A 24,694-nucleotide genomic window follows, 5' to 3' on the forward strand; every position below is an offset into this window, starting at 1 on the left:
ACCCCGCGTCTCCCACGTGGCTTCACCACCCCCTCTCCCGCAAAGACCCCTGGGGAGTGCACCTCCTCCCCTCCCCCTCAGAGGGCCACACCAAAAAAGGCAGTTTACAGTAACCGGGGAATTAACCCTTTAACTGCCCGTACCTTACATGATGTAATGATGTGGAATACCGACAACAAAAAAAATCACAAAACCATAACAGGTAGCTATTCAGCCAGCTCTGTATTACTGAATTAATTTTTTATGGACCAGAAACACCAGCTCTGAAGTCACTTACAATTATGGTGTGATGTGAAGGAGCCAAAAATTAGGACATCTGCCTTCATTTATCCCTCAGCGATCTCACTGATTCACAGCAGAGAGCTGGAACAGCGGACCTGCCTCAGCATGGTAGGCTGATTTATAAGGTGGCAGAAACACCCAGCGCTGCCCTGAGGCACAGGATTACTTTGGTTTGCTGCCCCAGCCATATCAGCATTATGTCACCGAGTTGTTCATAGCACTCTCTTTCATGTGCAGATGTGCTGTCACGGCTCACCTACCCCCAGCCTTTCCTATTTCCCAGGTGATGTCTGGAAGGTGACAATGTTTCCACCACTGGCACTGCTCAGGGTGGGCTCTCAAGGGGCTGGGCCTATGCCCACCTAAAATCTCCCACATTGCCTTATTCTGCCAGGTGGCTCCAACTGAAGCCACCTGAAGTTACAGCAAGTCATCCTTTCAAAGACGTTTTACTTTTTTTTCTTCCATTTCAGTGTCTTGGCTGGTTCTGAGTGAAATTTTCCCTGGTGGGATCAGGGGACGGGCCATGGCTTTGACATCTAGCATGAACTGGGGAATAAACCTCCTCATCTCCTTGACGTTTTTGACTGTCACCGGTAAGACTTCTCTGTGTCCTCCTGAGCCGATATTCTCCTCGTGGGCATTACAAAAGTCTCTCTGATGCAAACAACGCTTCTGAGATTGCACCCAATGTGTCCCAGAAGCCAAACTCAGAGACTCGTTTGGGTGCTCTATGTTGATGTAACTTTAGTCTCCTCCACGCCTTTCTGAGTCTGCCTGTAGGAATTCTGCATCTCCCACAGACCCTTTTAAAAAAGCCATTTTCTTAGTAAGATGAAAATATATGATATTTAGGGTTTAGTCCTGCTCCTTCTGAAGTCACTGAAAGTTCTGCTCTATATTAAGCTTAAATGCCAACTTTGAAATTCATTGATTGGCAAATATTTTCTTCTAATTTTATTTCTTAGGAAGTTTTTCAAATTTTGGTTTAAAATATTACTCTGGAGAAAATGTATGCTGCAAGGCAAATTATATGAGGGAACTGAGATTCCAAATTTGCTTTCATTCTACATTACTCAGCAACAGATGTAGAGGCAGGCAAGCAACTGTTATCAGACCCACAAAAAGTTGAGGTGATTTCATCCTGTTAGATACATTTTTAAATGGAATATTTAAATTGAGTGGGACCTATGACTAAAATGAGTTTCACACTGGCATTTTCTGAGGGACAGAGAAAGAGGGAGAGAGGGAGAGAGAGAGTTCTTTCTTGATGAAAACTAGGACAAAATATGCCAGGTTAAATTCACTATGTCTACACTAGCACTTTAGCTTCTTCAGAAGCAATTTTCCAGTTGTCTACACTTGTAGCTCTTTGGTTTCCATCACAGATCAGTCTTGAACTGCTTTTCGACAAAACCAAATGGGAAAATGCACTATGAATGCTCTCGATCTGCCAACACTTGTTCAGACATCGGGCTATTCTAGAGCTAAGGAAACGTCCCTGAAATCAGACAGTGCACATCTTGGATCCTGATTGACCTGGAAGTCCTTTCCTGTCATGCAGAACTGCTTGTTAATGCACACCTAGCCATTGCTCTGGTCTCAGTTACAGTGAATGCAGATCCACAGTAATTCCACTTGTTTAGCTGGAAATGATCTGGATTTCTGAAAGTGTAACTATAAGCAATAACAAGTTCCTAATCTTGGGTAGAAAGGCAGGATTGGAAAATCTGTCTTCAGACAAATTTATGTGGAGGTCACTATGGCCAGCAGGTATCTGGTGTGTAAGATAACTGTTGGAACAGGAGCTTCAGCAGCAATTTTTAACTCATGATACAATGGACAAATGTCTCAACTTTCTGGTTTAGTTTTAGCAGGGAACTCTAAGGGCCTGCCTATACAGCAGGTTATATGTGGTAAGCTTTCTAAGAACATGACAGCAGTGGCAGAGTCCATCCCTTCAGCCTGAGGACCTATCTGCCCCCTTAAACTCAAAAAAACCCTGAGTTCTTGGCTGGCCCCATTAGGAGTTAGCTCTTTGGTCTCTTTTTGATGCAGAACCCACAGCCTGCAGAAGAAACGCTGGGAACTGACAGCCTGGTGGGATTAACTGAGACAACTGCCACAGTGTGAAAAATGCTCTTATTGCTGCATGAAAGAATTTGCAATGAAACCAGACATGGGTGGAATTTCAAGGCGCTTGTGACCCCCAGTGCCCTGGCATGAAACGGCAACAATGGTTGCTCACTGTTTCTATCCAAAGTGACAGCAAACAAAATAAATCAATGGGTTTATGCTAAACGGGTCAATATGGGCTCCTTAGTTTTTTTTCGTAAAGACTGAAAAAGCAAAAAACATTCCAAACTATTGCCAGGCACAAATGAAAGGACCAAGAATAACAGCCTAACTGCTTTCTAACTTCTCCCGTGTGTTTGGGGATGTATCCTATAGAAACATAGCAGTAGAACAAAAAAGTAATATTTAAAAATTACAGAATTCTTTTTTTCCTTTATAGAGCTTATTGGCTTGTCCTGGGTGTGTTTCATTTACACAATAATGAGCCTAGCATCCTTGGCTTTTGTTATTGTGTTTATACCAGAGACGAAAGGATGCTCGTTGGAGCAAATATCCATGGAACTAGCTAAAGAGTAAGTACTAAGTGTGACTGCATCCCCATGGTGCCAGAGAGACAAAGCTTCTCAGTGCTGTGTACTAACAAAAAGGGAATCCAAGGTGATATTTTTTGGAAAAGTCAGGTTTTTTCAAGGCGTGAGCTTGCATGTGCTAATCTCTCTGACAAAGCAAACACTTTGTTGTTGCTAGAGGACTGCCCCAAAATAGATGGTGGTTTCCAGCAACACTAATGACTGCCAGACTCTCCATTTCATTTGCTGAGTGGCCTTTCGAGGAAGAGGGAGCCCTGCTCTCCCATTTGAGCTGTATGCTTTGGCTTGCAGACAGGGAAAGGGAAGGAGAATGACCCTGTCTCCAGTACTTCAAGCCTCCATGTGAGTTTTCATAGCTTTATTAGATGGGACTTTTTGTGTGTTTACTAAGTCTTGTGGCTTTGTGGAGTCAATTTTTATTATCAGTGTGATGCTGATAATCCCTCTATCCTTTTCAGTTCTTTTAGATTTGAATATATATATATATATATTCATGAATATATATATTATATTCAAAACAAAGCAGACTCTCCTAATGAATCCGAAGAGGACGTGTACCTGCTTTTTCACCAGCCCAAAACCAAACGGCAGCATGGCTTCCATACTGTTCTGGCAGAGGCCTGGGCCTGGGCCTGTGAGGGGTGGCGGTGGTTGGTGGGGGTACTCCTCCCATGCAATGCGTCCTACTGACACTCAATAGAAGTTTTTATTTATTTGTTTGTTTATTTATTTTATTCTCCAGTAAATATACAAAGACCCCCTTGTGCTGGATGAGCCAGCACAGGGAGAAGCTGGTGCCAGTGGAACTTCCCAACAGGGAGAAAGAACAGTTCTACTAGAGCTGGGGGCAACCAAGGCAGCCTTTCCCAAAAGACTGACTCCGAAAAAAAATAACGCTGACACTACGATGGGACACATGGTATCTTTGTTATACACAAGATAATCTCTCTCTTATTTCTTAGTAGATCTTCTTTCAGTGGCAGTTTATGGCCAACATTAAAGATTGTTGTAGTTTATAACTCATTAGAACACCAGGCTCCATCTGTTTCAAACCAGAATCTCTCACCTCCCCTAGGTTACTCTGACACACAGGAGGTGCATGGAAGCCAGAATGCTATGCACAGTCCTTGTTATCTATACTCAGCAAGAGCTCAGAGGTGCAAAGAGCTACTGGGGTGCCAAAGAGTAGGAAGAGTCTGTCTCACAGGAGGAGACTGCCAAAGACAGGTCATTGGGCCCAACACAGGGCACGCTAGACTTCAGAGCGGCACAAAGGGATTTCTGAAACAGTCATCTCTGCGAACTATAACTTATGTCACTCCAAGTCTTGGTTATTGCTCACCAAATGTATCCTAAATTACTGAACCAGCCTTATAAAGGGTTAGCAATATGGCTCCCACAAAATAGCTCTATTTTTCCTAAAAGGTTAATGAACTGTGGTAGAATGATGAGTAGATTAATACTTATTAGCAGATAAGTAAATGGCCCAAGTACCTGCAAACACTTAGAAACACGCTAACTGTCTCAGCAGCCATACAGTGGCATTTCTCTCAGCATTTAATAGAGGAAGTAAGACTGACACGGTCAGCTGGAGTACTGATTCTACTTTGGACTACGCACATGATCCCACTTTATTTGCTGTCTCATAGCATTAAAACCACCTGACCACATTCTGCACTAAAGTAACTTACCAATCATTGTGAAGTTCTACTCCCGGCCAGACTGAATCAGTTCAGATCAGATTCTGAGACTGTCACACATTTATACACTGACTTTGTAATTTTAGAGGAGAACATCTATTCATACAATTAGCATGTGTTCAAAATATGAAAAGAAACTAACAATGGCAAGGTCATGATTTACCAGAAGTCACTGGAAATTTAGCTACCTCGAGACTTTAGCTATCTACTGGCCAAATCTGTGCCACAACTTTCTTGCACTGTAAGCTTTTATGGGACTAGTGTCAAAATCTTGTTGGACTTTTTGTTCAAAGGTCAGACAAGTTCTCATCACAACACAGGATTTTTAACTAAGCAGATCCTGTGTCATCTAAAGCAAGCAAAACTCTTGAAGAAGCTCTTCCACCAGCCTTCTAGGTGATTGGTGAGCTGGCTGGCTTAAAGCTGCCTTATTTTTTCTGTTCTGATCCAAGAGCCATCAGCCCTCACAGCAACCGTATGAGTATTACAAGACCGGTCTGCTTTCAGGAATGCATATATTAATGCGCATAAGGCTCAGCAAGATTGAGCTTAGGGCACATGCAATATATCAAAGATTAAGTAAAATCTGCTGATAAAGGTACGTGTAAGCACTATTGACATAGTCCATAAGAAGCAAGAAGAGACCAAGCACACACAGGCTACACAAACAGTGGGGCTGTGCGCCTAAGCTGCAGGTGACTCAGAGTGAAGACCCATTCAGAAGGAGTAAGATCAAGGGCCTCAGGTTCTCATTGATGAAAGGATTAGCCAAGCTGGGGGTAATATACAGGATTCCCATCCCAAGTTCAAATCCCACTCTGGACCAGATGTACTTCCAGCTTTCCCATAGACGTGGAAAACTTTGGTTTCTATTACTTTGAATTTTCCAATAAAAATGAAGACCTGCCTAGAATTTTGTCTGAGCACTACAGTTGCAATAAATAACAAGCTGTTAGAAGAGACCTCTTTGCCACTGCATGGAAGAGACCCTGCAGCTAAGAGTCTCCTTGCATTTTCCTGGCTGCACCAGTAACAGTTTACTCAACACTGCAGCAGTGACAAAGGTAAGTGCATTCCTGTAACTTCTGCAATTAGTCATGAAAAGGATGCAAAATGTATGAAAGCTCAGTCACAGTATAGCAATGCAAGGATAGCTGGGTTGGAGCCATGTATGGGGAAGGCACACAGAAAGGCGGGAGTGCTTTTGGAAATGCAAGTGGAAGTGAAGACAGAAGTGGACACTGGCAGTAGAGGGAAAGGGGAAGCAAAGTTTTTAATTGTAGATGAGTATTCACCAAAGGCTGAATTTTTACCTGAATTTTTCACACATACCTCAAAGCTCTGACTGATTCAAGAACCAGAAAATAGCCATAGCATACAAGATTTTTTTTTTTTTTTTTGAATGCTTGGTTCAGCATCTTGAGTCAGCCTTAATTTTTTCCTTAGGCCCAAATGAAGGATAGTTTTGATAAATATCAGTGTCACATTACTACAGAAAAACAAAAACAAAACATTCTCTTATGGAAATGGAAAGTATATTAAAAGATTGGTTAAACTGCTGGTGCCATGTAGTCCCTAATGAGTGTGTGTGAAGCCTACTAAACACTAGTAAAAAGCAAAAGATCTGAAAGTTGTTCTCAAGCACCTGCAAAAGTCTACTGCAGGCTGGGCCTGCTAATACTGTAACACTTTTTTTACGTCAACACTGGCATTTTTTTAAATAAAACCCCTAAGTTACACTATCTGTTGTAAACACTTGGCAAGTCATCTTATCAAAAAAACCTGATGGATCCACCATTTTTTGAATTCTGTGCATTGGCTCCTTCCACGTTATTCAGCACTGATGTCTACTGAAATCTCTCCACCTGCTGGTGGCTGTGTTTTATTCGCGTGCGCTGTGCCAAACCAGCTTCACAAGACATCTTCAGCTGACTCCGGGTAGTCTTTCAAATATGCTGCTAGTTTATCACATTCATTCCTATACTAACAAACGTCTGAGATTAAATCAAGGAATAAAATGTAGTTTTAGTGGCAGCACATTGCAGAAAATTCACACATTTCTTGATCTGAGACTTGACTGTGATTGCCAGCATTTCCAATAGCATTACTTGCTCTGGTTGGTACTGCTTTTGGATAGCTGAACATACTTTTGCATGTGCAATCCAAGCCCATACTGGCTTATAATTCCTATTACATCACACTGAGTGCAATGGGCTTCTGTAAAATCCTGCTGAGCATCACCGCTTCCAAAATAAATCTCTGCTGTAATAAATTCTGTAAGTGTTCTCACAAAAATAAATTTAACTTGGGAAATACCATGGGAATTGTCTCTCCAGAGACAGAGATTTTGGCTTCATGGTGAGCTTTTCTGAACTTTCCCCACACACAAATATTTAGTGCAGAAATAAATAAGTAAAAAATCTAGTATTTTTGAAGAAGGCATAGTTCCAACACTGGTTCAACTGCAGAGACTAACAGTTTTGGGTACCTCTAAAGGTGATATGCTGAGGTCAAGGGCTTTTTTACTCATTATGGCTTTAACCTTAATTGTACTCCTATAGATGTAGACCTATCTAGCCTTGTAAATGTAGCCCTAATTGTACCTCTCTTTCATAACAAAGCCTGCACATCTGATGACACAGAGCTAGGACTTACAGCTTCCCACTAACTATTAAAATACAGGGCAAAAAGAGACATCTCATGTATCACATCCCTCTGAAGGACTATCCAAAAAGTTTCTTAAGATCTAAAATTATTCACTGACTTCATTAAGAGACTGGATTACAGAACAGAATGAACATGCTTATTAAATTTGCAGGCAGTATTAAAGTGAGAGAGACTGTGTTAGAACTCAGAGCTTAGCAAATTACTGACAGGGGTATGAAAAAAACCAATATAATTGCAGAAGGGTAAATGCAATTTTCTCTGGTTACGCTGTCTAACTGCAAGTCAGAGAATGACAAAATGGAGATCGGTACACGCAGTTAAAGATCTAGTGGCCATGACAACTCAAAAGCTAGCAATGAGTCAGTTCTCATCCTGCTGCAAAAACGAGTCCTTAGTAAGTTGTATAAATAGAACTGGCTGTTCTCTCAAAGGAATGTGAAATAGACTTCTTATGGCACTGCTAGTGTCACAGCTGAGCACTGTGCAGAAATTTGTACGTGATCCAACCAGAGAATCTAGGAGCAAACAGGCAGAACTATGGAAACCAAGGCCATTGAGGAAGAGCTGATTGATTGACAGGTTTAATCTAAACGTGAAGAGAGGCATAGAGCGTGCGCGTGTACAGAAATAAACTGCAGCAGCAAGGCTTATTGCAACTCAATGCTGGGACCTGCAGTTTTACAGCAGTAATGGGAAACACAGTGATATCCCTGAGGATGAGTGTACACCACCATCTTCGTCATCTGTGGTTTTAGAACATGTTTGTCTCAAACAGACTCAGTCTCCCTTGCAGCTAGGAATATACATTTCAAGAAATCTTTTATTTACTATCATTCTCTTTCTCAGTGCTACCTTGTCTGCAAGTTTGGTAGGGTGCTTTTTGGCTCACTTACTGGTTGTTTTTAAGGTCTCTAACAAAACTAAATCTAGCATGAACCTACAAAACACTTTAGAAGAAAGAAAGAGTTCCTATTTTAGAATACGTTCCTCAGTTGGAAGGGACCTACAAAAAATCATAAACTCCAACTGCTTGTTCACTTCAGGGCTAGCCAAAAGCTAAAGTCTGTTACCAAGGGCATTATCCAAATGCATATTGAACACTGACAGGCATGGGGCATCAACCATCTCCCTGTCCATTTCTCCTCCCCAGGGAGCTGCAGAGAGCAGGGAGGTTGCCTCCAGGCCTCTTCTTCTCCAGACTGGACAACCCAAGTGCCACTTGTCTATCCTCATAGGATATGCCTTCCAGACCCGTCACCTGCTTTGCTGCTCTCCTCTGAATGATTTCAAGGACCTTAGCATCATTTCCGTATTGTGGAGTCCAGAGCTGAAGACAATATTCAAGATGAGGCTGCACCAGTGCTAAATACAGCAAGAGAATAATTTCTTTTAACTGTCTAGCTATACTGTTTAATGTACCCCAAAATACAGATTGCCCTCTTGGCTGTTAGCTCGTGTTGTGTCTGCTGTCACCAGCACCCCCAGGTCCCTTCCTGCTGAGCTGCTCTCCAGCCACTCCTTTCCCAGTTTCTGCCTGTATCCAACATTGCTGTATCCTAGCTACGGAAAATCACAGATAGCCCATGAAAAGCTCAAACCCACAGCCTTGGCGTTATTCACACCACACTAACAAACTGAGCTAGCCAGCCCAGCTGGATATTAATACACGGCAGGCTATTACATTTCTTTTTCTTCCTACCTTCATACATGATGGTGTTAATTAAAAAAAAGTTTTTCTTTCACCATAGCTAAATTTAGGAGATATACATGCTTCACAAAAGCTCCAGAATATCACTGGTATCATTCAAGTGTTTCAGGATTTGATCTGAAAGAAGAGCCAACCCTCACCCACTGTACCTACTGCAGTTGTAATGGCCAAATTATATCAGTATAGCACTACATTTTGTTACTGAAAACCTCATACAATTTTGTTAATTGCTCAAATGCCCTTTTTTTTTAAAAATCATAATAATACAAGTTTAGTGTTCCCTAATAGTAGTTTGTCCACTGCTATGACGTTTCACAAAAATACTGTCACGAGTGCTGCAGTCCATGCTATCTTTAATACTAATTGGACAGGTCATACATGGCAAGCACTCCTTTACACGTACTTTAACAAGATATTATTTCATAGTTACAAATCATTTTCTTTCTTGCCTTCACTGATCTAGAAAAGGCTTTTATGAGTACATCACTCTCACTCGGAAGAGTTTGACTGAGCATTTCATATACAATAATTCCTTCCTTTCCGTAATTTCTGCCTGGAGACACTGCAAATACCCAACTTCTATACCACCCCTCGGACAGATTATCCATATTATACTAGGCATTTACTTTTTCAGTATATTCCGCCACTCTCCTTCCACAGCAGGTGACTTCTAGTATAGTAACAGTTCATGGTTCACTGTTTTCAGGACCCACATGACCGCATATTACCTGCAGCACACAGCCGTAGTGTTAAAATTGCCTTCAGTCAGGGAAAAAAAGACATAAATACATTTATACATATTTATTGTAATTCTTTAAAAGTACCATTCGCAGTTACTTTTAAGCATTCACCTCTCTTCTGCTTCAAATGTGCACTTACTGAGAGAAACATCTACTGGCTTCCAAGTCCAAAATTCATACCAATAATAATACATGCCAGAATCAAGCTTCATTGCTTGTTGGCAGCTCCTGTCATGAAAACAGTATACAGTAACATAAGTGTGTAGAAAAGGCCTGTGTTTGTCATTCAGCAATAGGCCGGGACTGGATTAGCACGACCATTACATCTTCCTGCGTTGAAGCACAACACTTTCCTGAACACCGAAGCTCACATGGTAACTTTAGTTTCCTTCTGCATCCAGTAGGTGGGCAAGGCGGTTGATTTTTCTACGGTAGCTTCTTTAGTTGGTAAGATTTCCTCATCGTCTACAGGAAAACAGCTGTTGTAGACTTCTTTATTTAGAAATGTCTTCTTTTAACAGCAAGAAAATACTTGAAATCTGGCACGTAGTTAAGCGAACTGGGAACAAACCAAATTTCATCCTCAGATAAACATACGTAACTACTATAGATTTCAATCTAACCCACGCACAAAATTTTACACATACTACAAACAGAAACAGAAGCTATCAGCAAAAGACTATGCTTACATTGTTTCAAATTAATTTGCAACTATACAATTTTAATGTAATAGAAAAAGGGAAAGGAATATAACAGAACAGGTATGAAGAGAAATATTTTCCAACCTTTTATTTGTGCACATTCATCAGGTGAAAAAGATAACTTTTACAGCTTCTTTGGTGCCCAATATTCAGCATACAAAAATGTAAAAGACTATTCACAAATAAAACACAAGCTCAAACTAAAAAAAAAAAGTTTTTAAGGTAGTGCACATCGTGACAGCTTTGCTTATGAATACACAGAAATTACTGCAAAAATAAATAGAATGTCTTTTTAAAAGCAGCAATTTCATATCTTGTAAACTTCTGTTTTTACAATACAGCACTGTTAAGAGTAAAATCCAAAAGGACTGGAGTTTATACTGTGGCCATGAACAAGTAAAAGAGTCTGTACTCCTCTGCTATCGTTGGTCCAGTTTTCCTTTTCGCTTTTAGTCCAATGTGCAGCAGTCTTTAAAGGTGCTTGGTTAGGGAACCTAACCATCAAGTGGTGAATTATAAAATTTATTTTCTGCTTTCAAACACGAACGGGTATATCTGCTCCACAGCATTGGCGACAGCCTTTACGTTTGGCCCTGAGATGTATTAAAGAAAAAAAAAAAGAAAAAAACAATAGGAAGACAAAAAAAATTAAATCAGATCATCACGAAGTAAAACAACAATTATTTGCAAAATAATCTTAATATTTTGAGGTACCATAACTTTATTCTAAGAATAATTTCTCCCCAATTGTTTTCCTCCCATCTCCTCCAGTTACAAGAAAAAGACTCTAGGATGGAATCTGTAAGATGCTGCACTCTGGTCAATGGCTGGACTACAAATAAACACTCGTATTAATTTCCTTACAACTTTCATATTTCACATTTTACTGACTTAATTAGTCAGCCTACAGAAGACTGTAGCAACTGAGTGTCAGAAATAGAGAAAATAATTTTACTTATACTGTTCTTCTAGGAATTTGTACTACCCAGATTTGTACGACCTGGCCACTTTTAATTCCTAATTCTTCTTTTATTTAGCAATAATTTCTGTTTGTGGCTATTTAATGCTGGATTTAACTTAAGTGTGTTTCAAGCAAATTTATCTGTGAAAACTTTTCAGTCTCGATTTTGCAAATAGCTCCAATCATTCATCTCAGGACAACATCTGCAAGCCAGGGAATGATTATTGTTTCAGGATGAAGCAGCTGAAGGTTATCTAATATGATTTATGAATCATTTGAGGAGATAAAAGGAAAAATGAACTACCAATGTTTTTTAATGGCACTAGACTCTTTTCCACAACGAACAATTTAGGTCATAAATGAACAAGCAATGAACATGCCAGAAGGAATTCATCCTGGATAGAAGTTTGGTGATGCAGGTAAACAAAACCAGCTATTTCTCACGTGCTTCAATGCCTATGAACTCAATTTCTTTTTACTGCGCTTTTTCAGAAGTTAATCCCAAGTACAGAGAACTGTTCAAAATGGCTCCCCAAAATCACAAATGACCTACTCATTGCCTATGTCTTATTTATGTATGTAATTCTGGAAATACAGTTTTAACTCACGTGTTCAGTTCGAAAGAAAATGAAACGGACTAGGATTATTCTTGTATTTTCAAACTTAGCAAACCAAGTTAAACACTCACTTAAACAAGCCTAGATGAAAGCCTAGAACATTCTCCACATTCTAGACAGATGCTGTGCCTTCCTTCAATTTGTCTGCTATTGTAGAAACACAAGCTCAAGAGACAGCCTTCAGAAAGCAGCAGTATGAATAGACACAGAAACTTACAGAAAAGCCAAATCTCATTAAGAAGATGACGTGATGCACTGAGTCTTATAAGACTGCAGGGATGCTCAAGCTTCCAATTTCTTTTAAATTTAATTTCTAGTTCTAGCTAGACCAGTTGCTCTGTTCAGAACATGTGCTGCAATCTTGAAATACTTTTTAGCCATTTGTTTTCAGATTACTATGTCTGACGGAGTTTGTCTTCTTAAAAATAAAATTCTCCAAAACCTTGTGATAAACATTTCCCATAAAGTCTGGGTATTTGTTAAGAAATTAAGATTTAAAAATAAAAACCCCTACACGACTTCTGATACCCACAGCTAAGCTCTAACAACCACAGGACAGAATTCCAGCTGAAGTGATATGAAGTGTTTTTTGGTTCTACAGTACTTTAATGGGTATTCTTTAAAAACCTGATTTTTCGTATCTGGAAGCCTGTAGTGGACTCCTGACAAGTAAACACAGCAAAGAACGGAAAATGAAAATTAGAGGAGAAAGCAGGGCATGGCATCTCCAAGACTCAGGATGATCAAGTATTGGAATACTTGGGAAAAGTCAGTGATGCCTGTAATCCAGGTAGCAGTTTTCTTCCAGCTGACCTTTAACAGAAGAGAGCAGAAGTCTGAAGCCACTATAAATATTGGTCAACTTCAGTAATGACAAAATCCTATGCAATCTTCCATGTTTCTATAAATCTCAGGTTTGGAAACATATGTTTATGAAAGGGCTGTCAATGCTGTATGCAGTGTAGCTTACAGTATTATGAAGACTTAAAAAAAAAAAAAAAAGGGGGAAAAAATCAAATACATAAACAAAGCCCCCAGACCATGTCCACTCAAGGTAATTTTTAAGCCGACCAATAATAAGATTTTCTCTATAACTCCTCTGGCAATTTGACTCAACAACAATTTAGGTGAAAGCACTGGGAAACAAAATCCACTCAGTCCACTCAACGTATCTTTTGACTGTTCTGAATGTCATATTTTCCTAAACTAACTGTCCCTAAAGTTAAATATTCCCAATGAGTTAAACATTTATGGCATCGAAATACCTGTAACTGTGATACTGCCGGTTGAAAAAATCTGTAAGGTAGCTCTGAGAGTTTTTATTCTGTAGCACACAGCAGGATGAAGTTCTGGTTCATAACTAGAAAACAAAATAAAAGGTAAAAGAACTCAAAAAGAAAAGCTTAAGAAGCATACCAGCACTGTTACTTTTTAAAATCCTACCGTACCTCGCATGAGGTCTGTTATTCTTCGTGAATTCTGGCAATCTGATCTCAAAGGGCATGTTGCACACTGCTAAAACATTCACAACTTTAAAATCTGTGAAAATTACCTTTTTGAAAAGAGAAGAAAAAAAGTCATAAAAAATTCAGTTCACAGAGAAGCAGAGATGTATGCATGGCAAAACATGTTAAAAGAGTATTAGAAGAATACTAGTTACAGTATTTTGATGATCAATCCGATTAATGCATTTCTAATGGGAGTCTAAAGAGTACTTAATGGATTCAAATCATTTACTTTATCCTTCTATAGTACAGTAGTTGTTGGACTAGATATTTCACAGTTGTACTAAGTGGTTTTAGTAAAATTTACTTTAAGAATGAGATGCAGGAACAACTCATCACTATACTAAACACATCAAATTTGAAAAGAAACTAAAGCAAACAATTCATAAGGCATCAAAGTAAGCAAAAATAAAAAGTGTTACATTGTTACAACAATCCTATGCAATATGGAAAAGTGTCTTCAACATTTTGTTGCTATACATGATTTTATTAAGGCTAAGATAGAAAGAAGAATACAAAAATTGTTTTGTTTCAAAACTCCAGTATGGCAGCCTGTTCTTTAGTCTTTAACTTTCTGAAGCCTGCCACAGACTGCTAGTGTTCAGTTATTCTCCATCCATGGCTATTTTACATTAAAGTAGCCAACAGACAATTCCTAAACCAGTAAGTGCACTGATCGGAAGTCAGTGTTAGTAAGATCACTGGAGAATATTTCCTTCATTTTCTGAAACAAACAAAACAGAAAGTGACCATTCCTCAGTCAAAACTTTTAAGAAGTACGAGTGGAAGCAACAAAACCTTATAAAAAGGTCAACTATTACTTAGTCCTTAAAATATATTCCACTTAAACCAATAAGATTTGTACATCTACACTGGAGGCACTGCTCATCCCCCAGTTATCCGATGTTCCACTCTAACTTTTAGAGCCTGGGTCTAATGCATACAATTTTAGCAATAAAATTGCTTAACTTCTGCTTGGGTCAAAAACAGCCTTAGTGGGATAGCCTGTTGGTAAATGCAAATCGTGGATAAACAGCACAACTGACTACCAGAAGTTTTAAAACACATTTTAGTACTCTGAGTCATTCATAACCCTTACAACACATTTTAAGTGGTGTTTTTCACTGGTAACTGTAACCCAAATCCAGAAAAGAAGAGCTTCATGCCCTGACTTTCTCACTTGACTTACTTTCAGCTGTGCAATCTCAGAACACAGCAGCATTTCCCACTGTAATTAACAGGGCTCAAATGTGCCCTAAACGTGCAAGACATGCATTTGCTGTTCCACCATAAATGAAGGAAATCGCGTTCAAATGAAAGTTTGGTTTATACATTTCAGCACTTCTTCCAAATGAATAGAAAAATACGTTGTAAGATTCAAGAAACAATTGTGGGTGGTTCATTTAACAAATATTGTTCATTAGCCAGGGATAAAGCATAATTCTAAGCTGCCAAATGAAACGCAAATCCATGAAGTAAGACAGATTCTCTTCGACTAGCATCTGGAAAATGTATTCTGTCACAAAAGGGGCATCTGAGTGAAAACATGCTGGATGCTAAATAGCTAGGTTCCCTCATTTTTTATTTCTAAAAAAAAAAAAAAAAAAAGACAACCACCAGCACTGCTTAAGTCATACAATTCCATTTTCATTAGAATTACCTGAAAACCTAGTTTCTGTAGACAACGAGCTAATCGTCTGGCACCAAATTTAGCTTCTTCTTCACTGTAAAGCAGAAAGACAATACACTAGCATTAATAAAGTACATATCTACGCACACACATACTAAATAGATACTCAGACTATAAAATAAACCACTATGCAAACATGAACTGTGATCACACGGACAGCCTTCATTTCACCCAGCTGTACATATTACATTCTATTTTCATTGTCTAGATATTCAAAAAGACTCCTTTATACCCTATCTGAAGGCTATCTCAGCACTCAGCTCAAGTCAGTAAGAGCTGCAGTGGAAGCCATACTTTGTTCATACATGATAATAAATGCTCTTAAGAGACAAATATGACCACAAGCAGTCTGAAGTTGGTCATCCTGACTTGGTGGTTACTTTTCATTCCACTCTCCTTTACAATGGGCACGTTAACTTCCCTGGAGGTATAGAAATGAAGGCAATGATTAACATTTCTACTAATAGGAAGCACGAAATAAAGTTTAGGAAAAAAGCTCACCATACAGTTAAATAGGATGCAGGGCCACAGAATAAAAACCAATTCTATCATTTAAATGCTAGCACTGACTAAACTGTCCATTTTGAGATGAAGATCATATATAGAAAGCATGCAAATTTACCACTGTATCTGATCCACTGTATGGAAACATCTTAAAGGAACTTAGCTCTTAAGAGTTCAGAGAGTTCCTGTATCTGAATTAAGTTTGCTCTCACTTCTTTCCAGTCCCTCAACAGTGTATAATCTGATTAAATTCAGGTGGGTTTTCATGTAGTAATAAAAGAGACATCCCTTAAAAAACATCATCCCTTCCCAGATTTCAAGTTCTGTCTTAAAAAATATAAAATAGAATTCTTAGAGAGTTGTCAAGTGAAATCTCTAGGATTTTCTTCCAGAAGGCTGAAATGACGTTTCTCAAGATTTCAACTTGGTCCAAGGCAGACACTTTGCACAGAAAAATTCCACTAGTTTTGGCAAGGATTTAAGTGTGATATAATGTGAGGCAATCTTAACAGCGGCAAGCACTGCCTCTTGCTAATTTCCTCATCTGTAACATTACGTTTTAAAATACGTATAAATTTCATCCACAGAAAGGATCTACATGAACTCACCTTGTGGCTCCTGTGCAAATAACTTTTCCTGAGGACCAAATTGTGGCTGTAATCCTAGGTTTTCTAAGTTTCATTAAAACTTTCTAAAAAAGGAAAATGAAAGTGAAGCACTGGGAATTAGCGTTAGTTCAATTTCATACTAGGAAAAAAGAATCAACTATTACACTAATAGTATTTCCTTTACTTTTTCCTAACTCTTGAACTGTTCCTTTCATCTCTTTCAGCAATTACAAAATAAGCTCCTGAGAAGAGCTAAATAAATGTGTACTAAATTAGCCAGTCAGTTTTAACACAACAGATTAAAAGTTATTTTCCTCTTAAAAAAAAAAAAAAGCTGAAAGCCACAGCACCATAATTTCTTTTTTTTGTTACTATTATTATTACAACTCTCACACTGCTAATTCCTTTTCAGGACATATTTTCTGGAAAAATTATCAAATTTGGAGGAGACAAACTAGACCCTGAGGTACAGGAGGTCTCATCAGGTATCTTGTACTTAACAGGCTTAGCATTTGACATGACTTGTTAGGCATTCAGCATAACTACAGAAACAAAATTTCTCTATTCACCAAAGGTGGATATCAGATGCAAGAAGTTTTCACTTAAGGAACATATGTAAAAACAGATGATCGCGTTACGTTAAATCTCTTACCCCGACATCACGCTTGTATATGACATTTGCTCCCTCTAATGCAATCTTCCTCAAGTTTAAATGACATCTTGTTCTAAAAACACACACTACATTTGTGATTAAAATGTCCAATGCAACATCACTGTCCGCATCCATTGGGGTGATTTACAACTCAGTTCTCACACCAGCTCACCATGAAGATCACATCCTGAGAACAAAAACAATAAAGTTAAGCATACTGGTAGAAAATTGCCTATTAACACTGTTCTTGAATACACGCATCCCTTAAATGAGACAAGAAGCAGAAGTGACTACAGTCTGACTCATTTAAGTTCACTGTGTGTGCGGAGGGGGGGCTGGTGTCTGCATCCTGTGCGCTATAAAACAGGAGACTGCTTGTTTGAAGCCACATTGCCAGATTTAACAGACATAAAATGTATGTATTTTATTTTTAAATCTACTGGTTAAATACGTTACAGCTCTTAGCAACTATATTAGGACACTGAAAAGCTTATTAAAACTTTTTCTACAGCTTCAAAGGATAAATGAGAAATGAGCTGAGGGAAGGTTGAGGATGTCACTAGACGCCTCAGGAAAATGCATTTCTCTCACTGCTTAAATTGATAATTCTGAACAGCTTATCATTTGTGTTGAAATGGATGAGCTGCTGAATAACTCTGAAACTCAGGAGGTTACACAAACTGCAGCCTGGAGACAGTTTGCGATCACAGTTTACCCACCTTCACCCAGCATTCTTGCCCTAACTCTCCATATATAAGAGCATAGGGTGAACTATACAAACTGTCCTGATGGCAGCAACAGGCCGTGCTGAGCCATAGGAGCCTCTCATCCCCTTCTGCACTGTCATAGGAACAACACAGAATGAACATACTGTATGCACACAGAAAAATCAAGTGTTTCTGAGGAACAGCATGAGTGTTACTATGAAGGCACTGGACAGCCACCCAGTCCACACACAGCAAACATAAGGCAGCCGGGAAATGTTCAGTCTGCCTGCGCATGCCAGAGGTGATGCTCCTACCAAACACTTTGACTAGAGGATGACTGTGAGACAGGGAGCAGCCATACTGCTCAATGCCATCCTGTGACTGATGGCATCGCTTCTGTAAGCGCACCAAAGCCAAGATGGCTGGTATTTCAGATAAATTCCAGATGAAGTATGTGGGGAAAGGTAGGGGGGAAAAAAGAGCAAGAACGCTGGTATAGAGTGAAAAAGACTTATATAAAAATTCCAGAGATTATTAAGGAATTTTTCTTTGTATAAGAATGTGAAAATCTTAGTTCTCATCCAGGAGAATGAGTTCAACCAGAGAGCAGCCTGAGGGACAGAGGCAATAGTATCCCAGACTGCTCTTGATCCACTCATCTAAAATGTTAGTATTATTTCATCCCAAATAAATCCCAATAGAAAGCAAGTATGTAAGATGCTCTACATGGTCACTGCCATAGAAAAAGCAGAAGACTACGTATCAAAAACATCCATACACACAACACAACACAATGCACATTTATAATCTTATAAATCTCTTGGTTTACGTATTGAATCTACAAGACATAAAATTAACAATGTTATTATCATTATTTCCACCTGACTACGACTTCCTAAACATCATGCCATAGCTTCAAATCAAGAATACTCAAGATGCATCTCTGACTACAACTCACTGCCAACACAGAATAACGTACAGTGCAGATGTACGTAATGCACTTGATCAACTGCTGAGACAGTCATCTTTTCTATTGTGCAGCTGGCTCCCAGCTAAAAGAATTATTCTATAATTGTTGGTTTGTCCAATATAAGGAAAGGCAGGTGATAACACAGAAATCGATGAAGAAACTGCAAGAGATGTAGAAAGCCAAAGGCAATGTGTGGGGGAGAGAAGGCAAAGAAGAGAACAAACAGTAACTAATTAGTATTCCCAGATCTTTTTTTTTTTAAATCCAAAATTATATGAATCCTATGAAGTTACAAATGACTTGTTCCATCTGGTTTTGATGGACTACTACAGATTGGGTTAGCAATTTACGGCATCAGATCCAAAGATAGCACATGTGCAGATTTTGAACAGCACGCAGGCAGGGCCAGCGTAGAGTGAGGAGCTGGAAGCCACAGCATCCTCGGAGAGGCATTTGTTTTTTACCCTGGCTCCATGTCCCAGCTCTTGCCAAGGCCACTTACTGGAATCCAGGAGATAATGCTGGGTGAGAAAAGAAGATACCTTCAATGGGCAGCGTCTCCCAGATTTCACCAAGTTTCTACTGACATACTCAATCTCCACGTTCTGGAAGAATAATGCCATCATGCAGAAGACCCTCAAAAGGTTCCTAACTGCTAAGAAAACTATAATACTGTACAAGAATATCCCCACGAAACATTGACAGTTTGTCTTAAATAGAACCTGGGAGAAAAGGTTTAAGGACAAAAGAAAAAGCAACTGAGAGACATGAAAATTACAACTTAAAAGGAAAAGATTTATTGTTAAAGGAAAATTTATAGGAAAAAATCTCAGTGTTAAAATGTTGTGGAACTGTCTGTAAGGATGTTTTCAGAAATTACGATATACCTGGTTAGGCATACAATTTACCTGAATGCGTTTTAAAGGGAGAAACACTGTAAGACATTAATTAGGGTACCCATTTTCATTAGCCACGTTCTGAAAGCTCAAGACAACAGATATATAGGGAGGAATTTTTTAAATATGAGATCTAATTTGAGTTGTAGCTAATGTTCTAGACTGTGGTTTGCAACATTCACTTAAAAAGTGACAGAATTTGTCATAGGAGCAGTTATGTAAATACAACGTAAGAATTAAAAAACTGCCTTTTTGTGACTGTAGCATTATCTGATGTAACAAAAGTAAATCACTGAAACATTTCACTCAAATGCTGAACACTGCAAATATCATTATGAATTTCTCTCATTTGTACTAAGATGACTGTATTTGCTGCTGCTGAATACTACCCAAATTCCTTGAAAATCTGAGCGTGAAAAATTTCAGATCCAGTATGCCCATTCTCATTTACCACACAAATGCAGCATCAACATCTTCCAAGGCATGGTTTAGAATTATTAGATAAAACAAGCTGCTTCTATACTTGGATGCTTCTGCTGAACACTGAGCATAACGTGCTACAAGCTCTGCCTCAGGTGTTCATTTTGATGTCTCACATCGTACCAACAACAAAGAAAAAACTGTTCAGAAAAGACGTGCTCCTACTTCAGGAAGTCTTAAAGAAATCCAAATGTGCAGCAACCACTTCAACAGAAATGATTTAAAAAATACTAATATATGCACCACCAAACCCAAACCATCTTTACAAAAATAATGTAAGAAGGTTCATTAAACAAACAAACAAAAAAAAAAACCACAACAAAAAAAGCCTGTTCTTTCTTCTGTTTCTCTCCAGTAGCACAACCAGCAGGAACACAGAGTCGTAACCAATACCCTGATGCTCTTCTTCCCCAGCTTTCCCGTCTCATCTCTGGTTATTGATGCACGCTACTGCATCCCATTCAAGACCAGGTTGGATGGGGCCCCAGGCATCCAGATCTAGTGCCAGCCCTGCACACGGCAGGGGGGTTGGAAGCAGATGAGCTCTGAGGTCCCTTCCAACCCAAGCTATTCTATGATTCTATGATCCCTGATGGGTAGCTCTGACCCATTCTGTTATTTTCCAGACTCTGAATTTCTGCATTTCTGTTTCTTATCTGCAAACTCGGGAAAATAATGTTGTCATGCTTTTACAAAGAAATTTTGATACCAAGAAACAACATTATGTACGTGCCTGTTACTAGCCCGCATTTATATACTTACACTTGCAGAGCAGAGGGACTGAGTAGAAACCAAACATCTGGTACTTTCCCGTTTAGGGTTCACAAATTCCAAGTTGATTTCACTGAGCTCAACTTAGGTTTTCTTGATTAATTTTACCCCAAAGTTCTCTCATCTGAAGCTTAAAATTTTGGCAGCTTAAATTGTGTTTCAAAAAGTATGTTTGGCCAGCCACTGCTAATTTAGTAATAGGTTAAAACAGAAGATAAAATCATTTACTTCTCTACACACTCAGCTTTACTTTTATATCGTGCATTTCATTCAGCTTTCTCCAGAGCGAGAAACGTGTTAATTTTGAATTCAAATTCTCTTGTATGAGTGTAAAAGAATCGATGCCAAGATGCATTTATGAATCTTCACAAAAGTTTGCATTATTCTATTTTATCAAAGAAATTTTAAAAGCTTGTTCTCTCCTTTAAACACAGATGTCAGGGATACCACTGGAATATTCTCATTAAGGAAAAAAAAAGGAGGAAGAAAAGCAGCAAATAGATAAAGCATTGTAAAGAACATCAAAATAAGAACAACAAAAACTAATCTCAAGAATATTTGGCTCTAGGAAGTAGTGTATTCCACCCTGAAACTAGAGAAACTTCCCACTTCAGAGTAAGGAGCGTTTTGAAGGAAGGAGCGAGAAAAGGATTGAGCACTGCAATTCTTGAACAAAGCATTACCCATACATCCTCAATTAGGACCAAGGCCATACTATTTTTGAAACTGTATAAACACACACAAAGACACACACCCTGCACTGAAATCTTGCAATCTAAAAAAAGCCAGCTTGCTCTGACTTCCAAAAAAATTCCAAACCAACACAACTGTTACCATCAAAGAGAAAGGAAAGGCACTTGGGAAAGTGTATATAAACAAAGTATTATTTTAAGCTTTTGGCTACCTTTAAGCTGAGAAATTCAGAGTTATGAAGGTAGATGATGGCTACCTAACAACGGTGATGCTAACGTCAGAAAAGCTTCACGAACATCTTTGTCACCACCAGCAGAAGGACAAGCAACTTATACTGGTTATTTTTAACCTTGCCGCTGAGCACTTCGCCAACTGATTCCAAAACCTGTTCCAACAGCCCAGTGGACAGTGTTCCCAGTGGAACGTACTACTGTTGCTGTTGGCATTCCAACGAATAGCTTGAAAAGCATTTTTGACTAAGTCACCAGAAAAGTCCAGATGAGAACAGAGAACACAAAACATAAATCCTAGTGGGAACCAGGAGATAATTAATTTCATCCTCCTGCTGAAGGCATTTTTTATTTTATTTTTTTAAGGATTCTGTTCAGGCCATGGGGAAACAGGTCCCTATGATTTGGAGCTGACAGACCTGAGGTCTGCTTGAATCCTGGAATACAACGCTGTCACAGCGATAGGTGGATAACTCCCAAGAAATGAGGATAATACTGCTACTGTCTGTCTAGGAACCCTCTGACTCAATCAGCTTTCTAAGTGTCAGATGCTGGGCCAGAGGCGTGTGCTTTCATTTTTTATTGCCTCCAGTGGCAAGTTAAATTGTTCTAAAAGGAAAGAGCTAGTCTGAAGGTAATGATCCCAACTTCTGAGCTTTACAATCACATGACTGTTTCCTACAAAACTAAAGCACATCCAGCTTGGAAGAAATTTCCAAATATGTGTAAAAAAAGCCAAAGTGGACACTTGTCTAACAACATAAGAACAATATAAAATACCATTACACCAACAACACCAGAAGCAAGTAGGACACAAATTTCCCATTCTGCTCTGTGGTCTCTCGGGTAAGACTACTGAGTGCCCGCAGACCTGGGGTCTTCCAGCACAAATCCAGCTGCAGAAATAAAGCCAAGTTGCTTACAGCACTAGATGAGAAAGCCTGTTTTCAGAGAGTAACTTGTAACAGGCCATTTTCCTCACATCTTTCTCATCAAAAAAAAATCTGCTTATAGCGAGAATGAGAATCACTGCATCCAGCTCTGTGCCACCCCTCCCTCAGAGCATCAAGCAATAGCCTAACACCAGCTATTGGGAACTAACAATTCAATCTCATTGATGGGTAGAAAATGGTCCTAAGTGGGATAAATGCCTGACCGAACAGGCTCGGTGGCTGTCTCACGTTGACAAAATAGTGAGAAAAACACAAAACCTGAACGCTTTAGAATAACGGGCAGGTCGTACGTTCCCCTTCTGCCCGACTCAGCTGAGGGAACCCTGCTAGCCGCGCTGCTGAGCCCGACATGAGCCCGGCACGTGCCCGCCCGGTGCCGAAGCAGTCAGGGCAGCAATCTCCCTCTCCAAGCCGTGCCCCGAAGTCCCAGCCAAACACAGCACAGACAAAGCGCGGACACAAGACCTCGCGCCCACCCCGCGCCGCACGCCCCGCGCACCCCTCGGCACTTGACCCCTTCGTGGGCCGCTCCCCCGGCGGAGCTGCCGTCCCTCCCTCCCGCTTCCCCCACCCCACCACCTCCCGACTCCCGCCAGGGTAAGGTGCGGCGGAGGGGACGCGCCGCCGCTAGGAGGGGAGGCTGAAGGCCGCGCTGCCTACCCCCGAAGCAGGAAGGGGCGCGGGCTCCCAGCGGCCGCCCGGCGGGGCCGCGTCCCTCGGGCAGAGGCTAGCGGCGGGGCCGGGCCCGCGCAGCAGCGACCCGCGGGCGGCGAGGAAGAGCGCGGCCCGCCGGCGCGCGGCAGCCGTTACCGTGCGGGCGGGCGGGTGGCGGCTGGCGGGGTTGCTAGGCGCCCCGCTGCTCGCGCCCGGCGGCGTTCCGGATGACGGGCCGAGGCTCCACGACAATAAACATCCCCCAGCGCCGCGAGCATAGACACGCCGCCGGCTAGAGCGGCTACCGGAAGTCGCGGCGGCGGGAGGGGAAGAAGGGGGCTGCGCCTGCAGCTCACTTCCGGTGTCGTGTGGGGTGTGGCGGGGGTCGGGCGCGCGAGGGGTCGGCTTTAACGTGCGCTGTTGCGATAGGCAGCTGCAACAGGCGTTGTCTGACTATGTGCTGATGGGATCCTCCACGGTACAAAGCTGTAGTGCCAGGCCGTGGTGTTTGAGCGGACAGTTGGGCCGGAACAAAGCTGAGCTGAGAGCTCTGTTTCTTATTTGAGGGGACTGAGAGCACTGGAAGACGTTCTCGAGACCTCTGGAAGGCTGCACCCCCTCAGCGTTGTGTTTCTGTGTCAAAATGGCTAAAGTGAAACTGGTGCTTAAGCTCTTCCAATAGGCAGCTTGTGTCATTGCTGCAAAGTGAGTGCATGGGGCCTGCTCTGAGGAGATACCCAAGGGTACCACGATGGCAGCTGGGGTGGCACTGGCTCTCTGGCCTGGGCAGCCCTCCGGATGTGGCACGGCCCATCTGTGCTGTCTGTGCTAAGCTGCTCTTTGGCTGTACTGAGGTATTGCCTGTGCTGTGTGTTGTGCTTTGTAGAATCACAGAAGGGCTTGGGTTGGAGGGGATCTCAAAGACCACCCAGTTCCAACCCCTGCCATGAGCAGGGCTGCCACCCACCAGCTCAGGCTGCCCATCCAACCTGGCCTTGAGTGCCTCCAGGGATGGGGCATCCACAACTTCTCTAGGCAGCCTGTGCCAGTGTCTCACCATCCTTTCAGTGAAAAAATTTCCCATCATCTAATCTAAATCTTTCCTCTTCTAGTTTGAATCCATTCTCCCTTGTTCTATCACTATCTACCTGTGTAATGTTTGAGAACTTGGGAATAATTGGGTGTGAGAGCAGTGGGGCCAATTGAGGGCACAGTACCTGAACTGAAGAATGAAAGAAGGTGGTCTGGTTGAGTTCATAAAGACACATCAGTCTTTGTGTGAGAAATGTATAAGTTTGTACATGTATTTATGGGCATACAGTGCACAATATTCCCTGGA

The 24,694-nt window shown here is 40.7% G+C and overlaps 2 protein-coding genes across 8 annotated transcripts in view; one reads left to right on the plus strand and one right to left on the minus strand.

Annotated features, from left to right (window-relative positions):
* SLC2A12 (solute carrier family 2 member 12) overlaps positions 1-8,765 on the plus strand; it is a 42,357-nt gene extending 33,592 nt beyond the window's left edge. Inside the window, exons 3-6 of one of the 6 annotated variants that reach the window (XR_002436426.1) lie at positions 756-878; positions 2,798-2,930; positions 3,106-5,712; positions 8,466-8,765. Coding sequence is in view for 5 of the 6 variants with exons in the window: in XM_021390004.1 (XP_021245679.1) it covers positions 756-878; positions 2,798-2,930; positions 3,106-3,262 (413 nt within the window). In the remaining variant the exon portion in view is untranslated. Of the gene's footprint in view, positions 1-755; positions 879-2,340; positions 2,592-2,797; positions 2,931-3,105 lie in introns of those variants that run through there. The other 5 variants (XM_021390004.1, XM_021390003.1, XM_021390005.1 and 2 more) reach the window with 5 other exon arrangements.
* TBPL1 (TATA-box binding protein like 1) lies at positions 9,810-23,653 on the minus strand. Of its 2 annotated transcripts, none has more exons than XM_021390009.1 (7): positions 23,512-23,653; positions 17,002-17,188; positions 16,350-16,432; positions 15,208-15,271; positions 13,491-13,594; positions 13,308-13,402; positions 9,810-11,057 (listed from the first exon to the last, which is right to left on the minus strand). In XM_021390009.1, exons 2-7 carry the CDS (start codon positions 17,134-17,136, stop codon positions 10,987-10,989), a joined length of 552 nt encoding a protein of 183 aa, XP_021245684.1. In that variant the 5' UTR covers positions 17,137-17,188; positions 23,512-23,653; the 3' UTR covers positions 9,810-10,986. The 2 variants fall into 2 exon arrangements, with proteins under 2 accessions (XP_021245684.1, XP_021245685.1); XM_021390010.1 differs by lacking the exon at positions 23,512-23,653 and adding an exon at positions 23,362-23,505.

Source organism: Numida meleagris, chromosome 3 (assembly GCF_002078875.1).
Source record: "Numida meleagris isolate 19003 breed g44 Domestic line chromosome 3, NumMel1.0, whole genome shotgun sequence".
NCBI lineage: Eukaryota > Metazoa > Chordata > Aves > Galliformes > Numididae > Numida > Numida meleagris.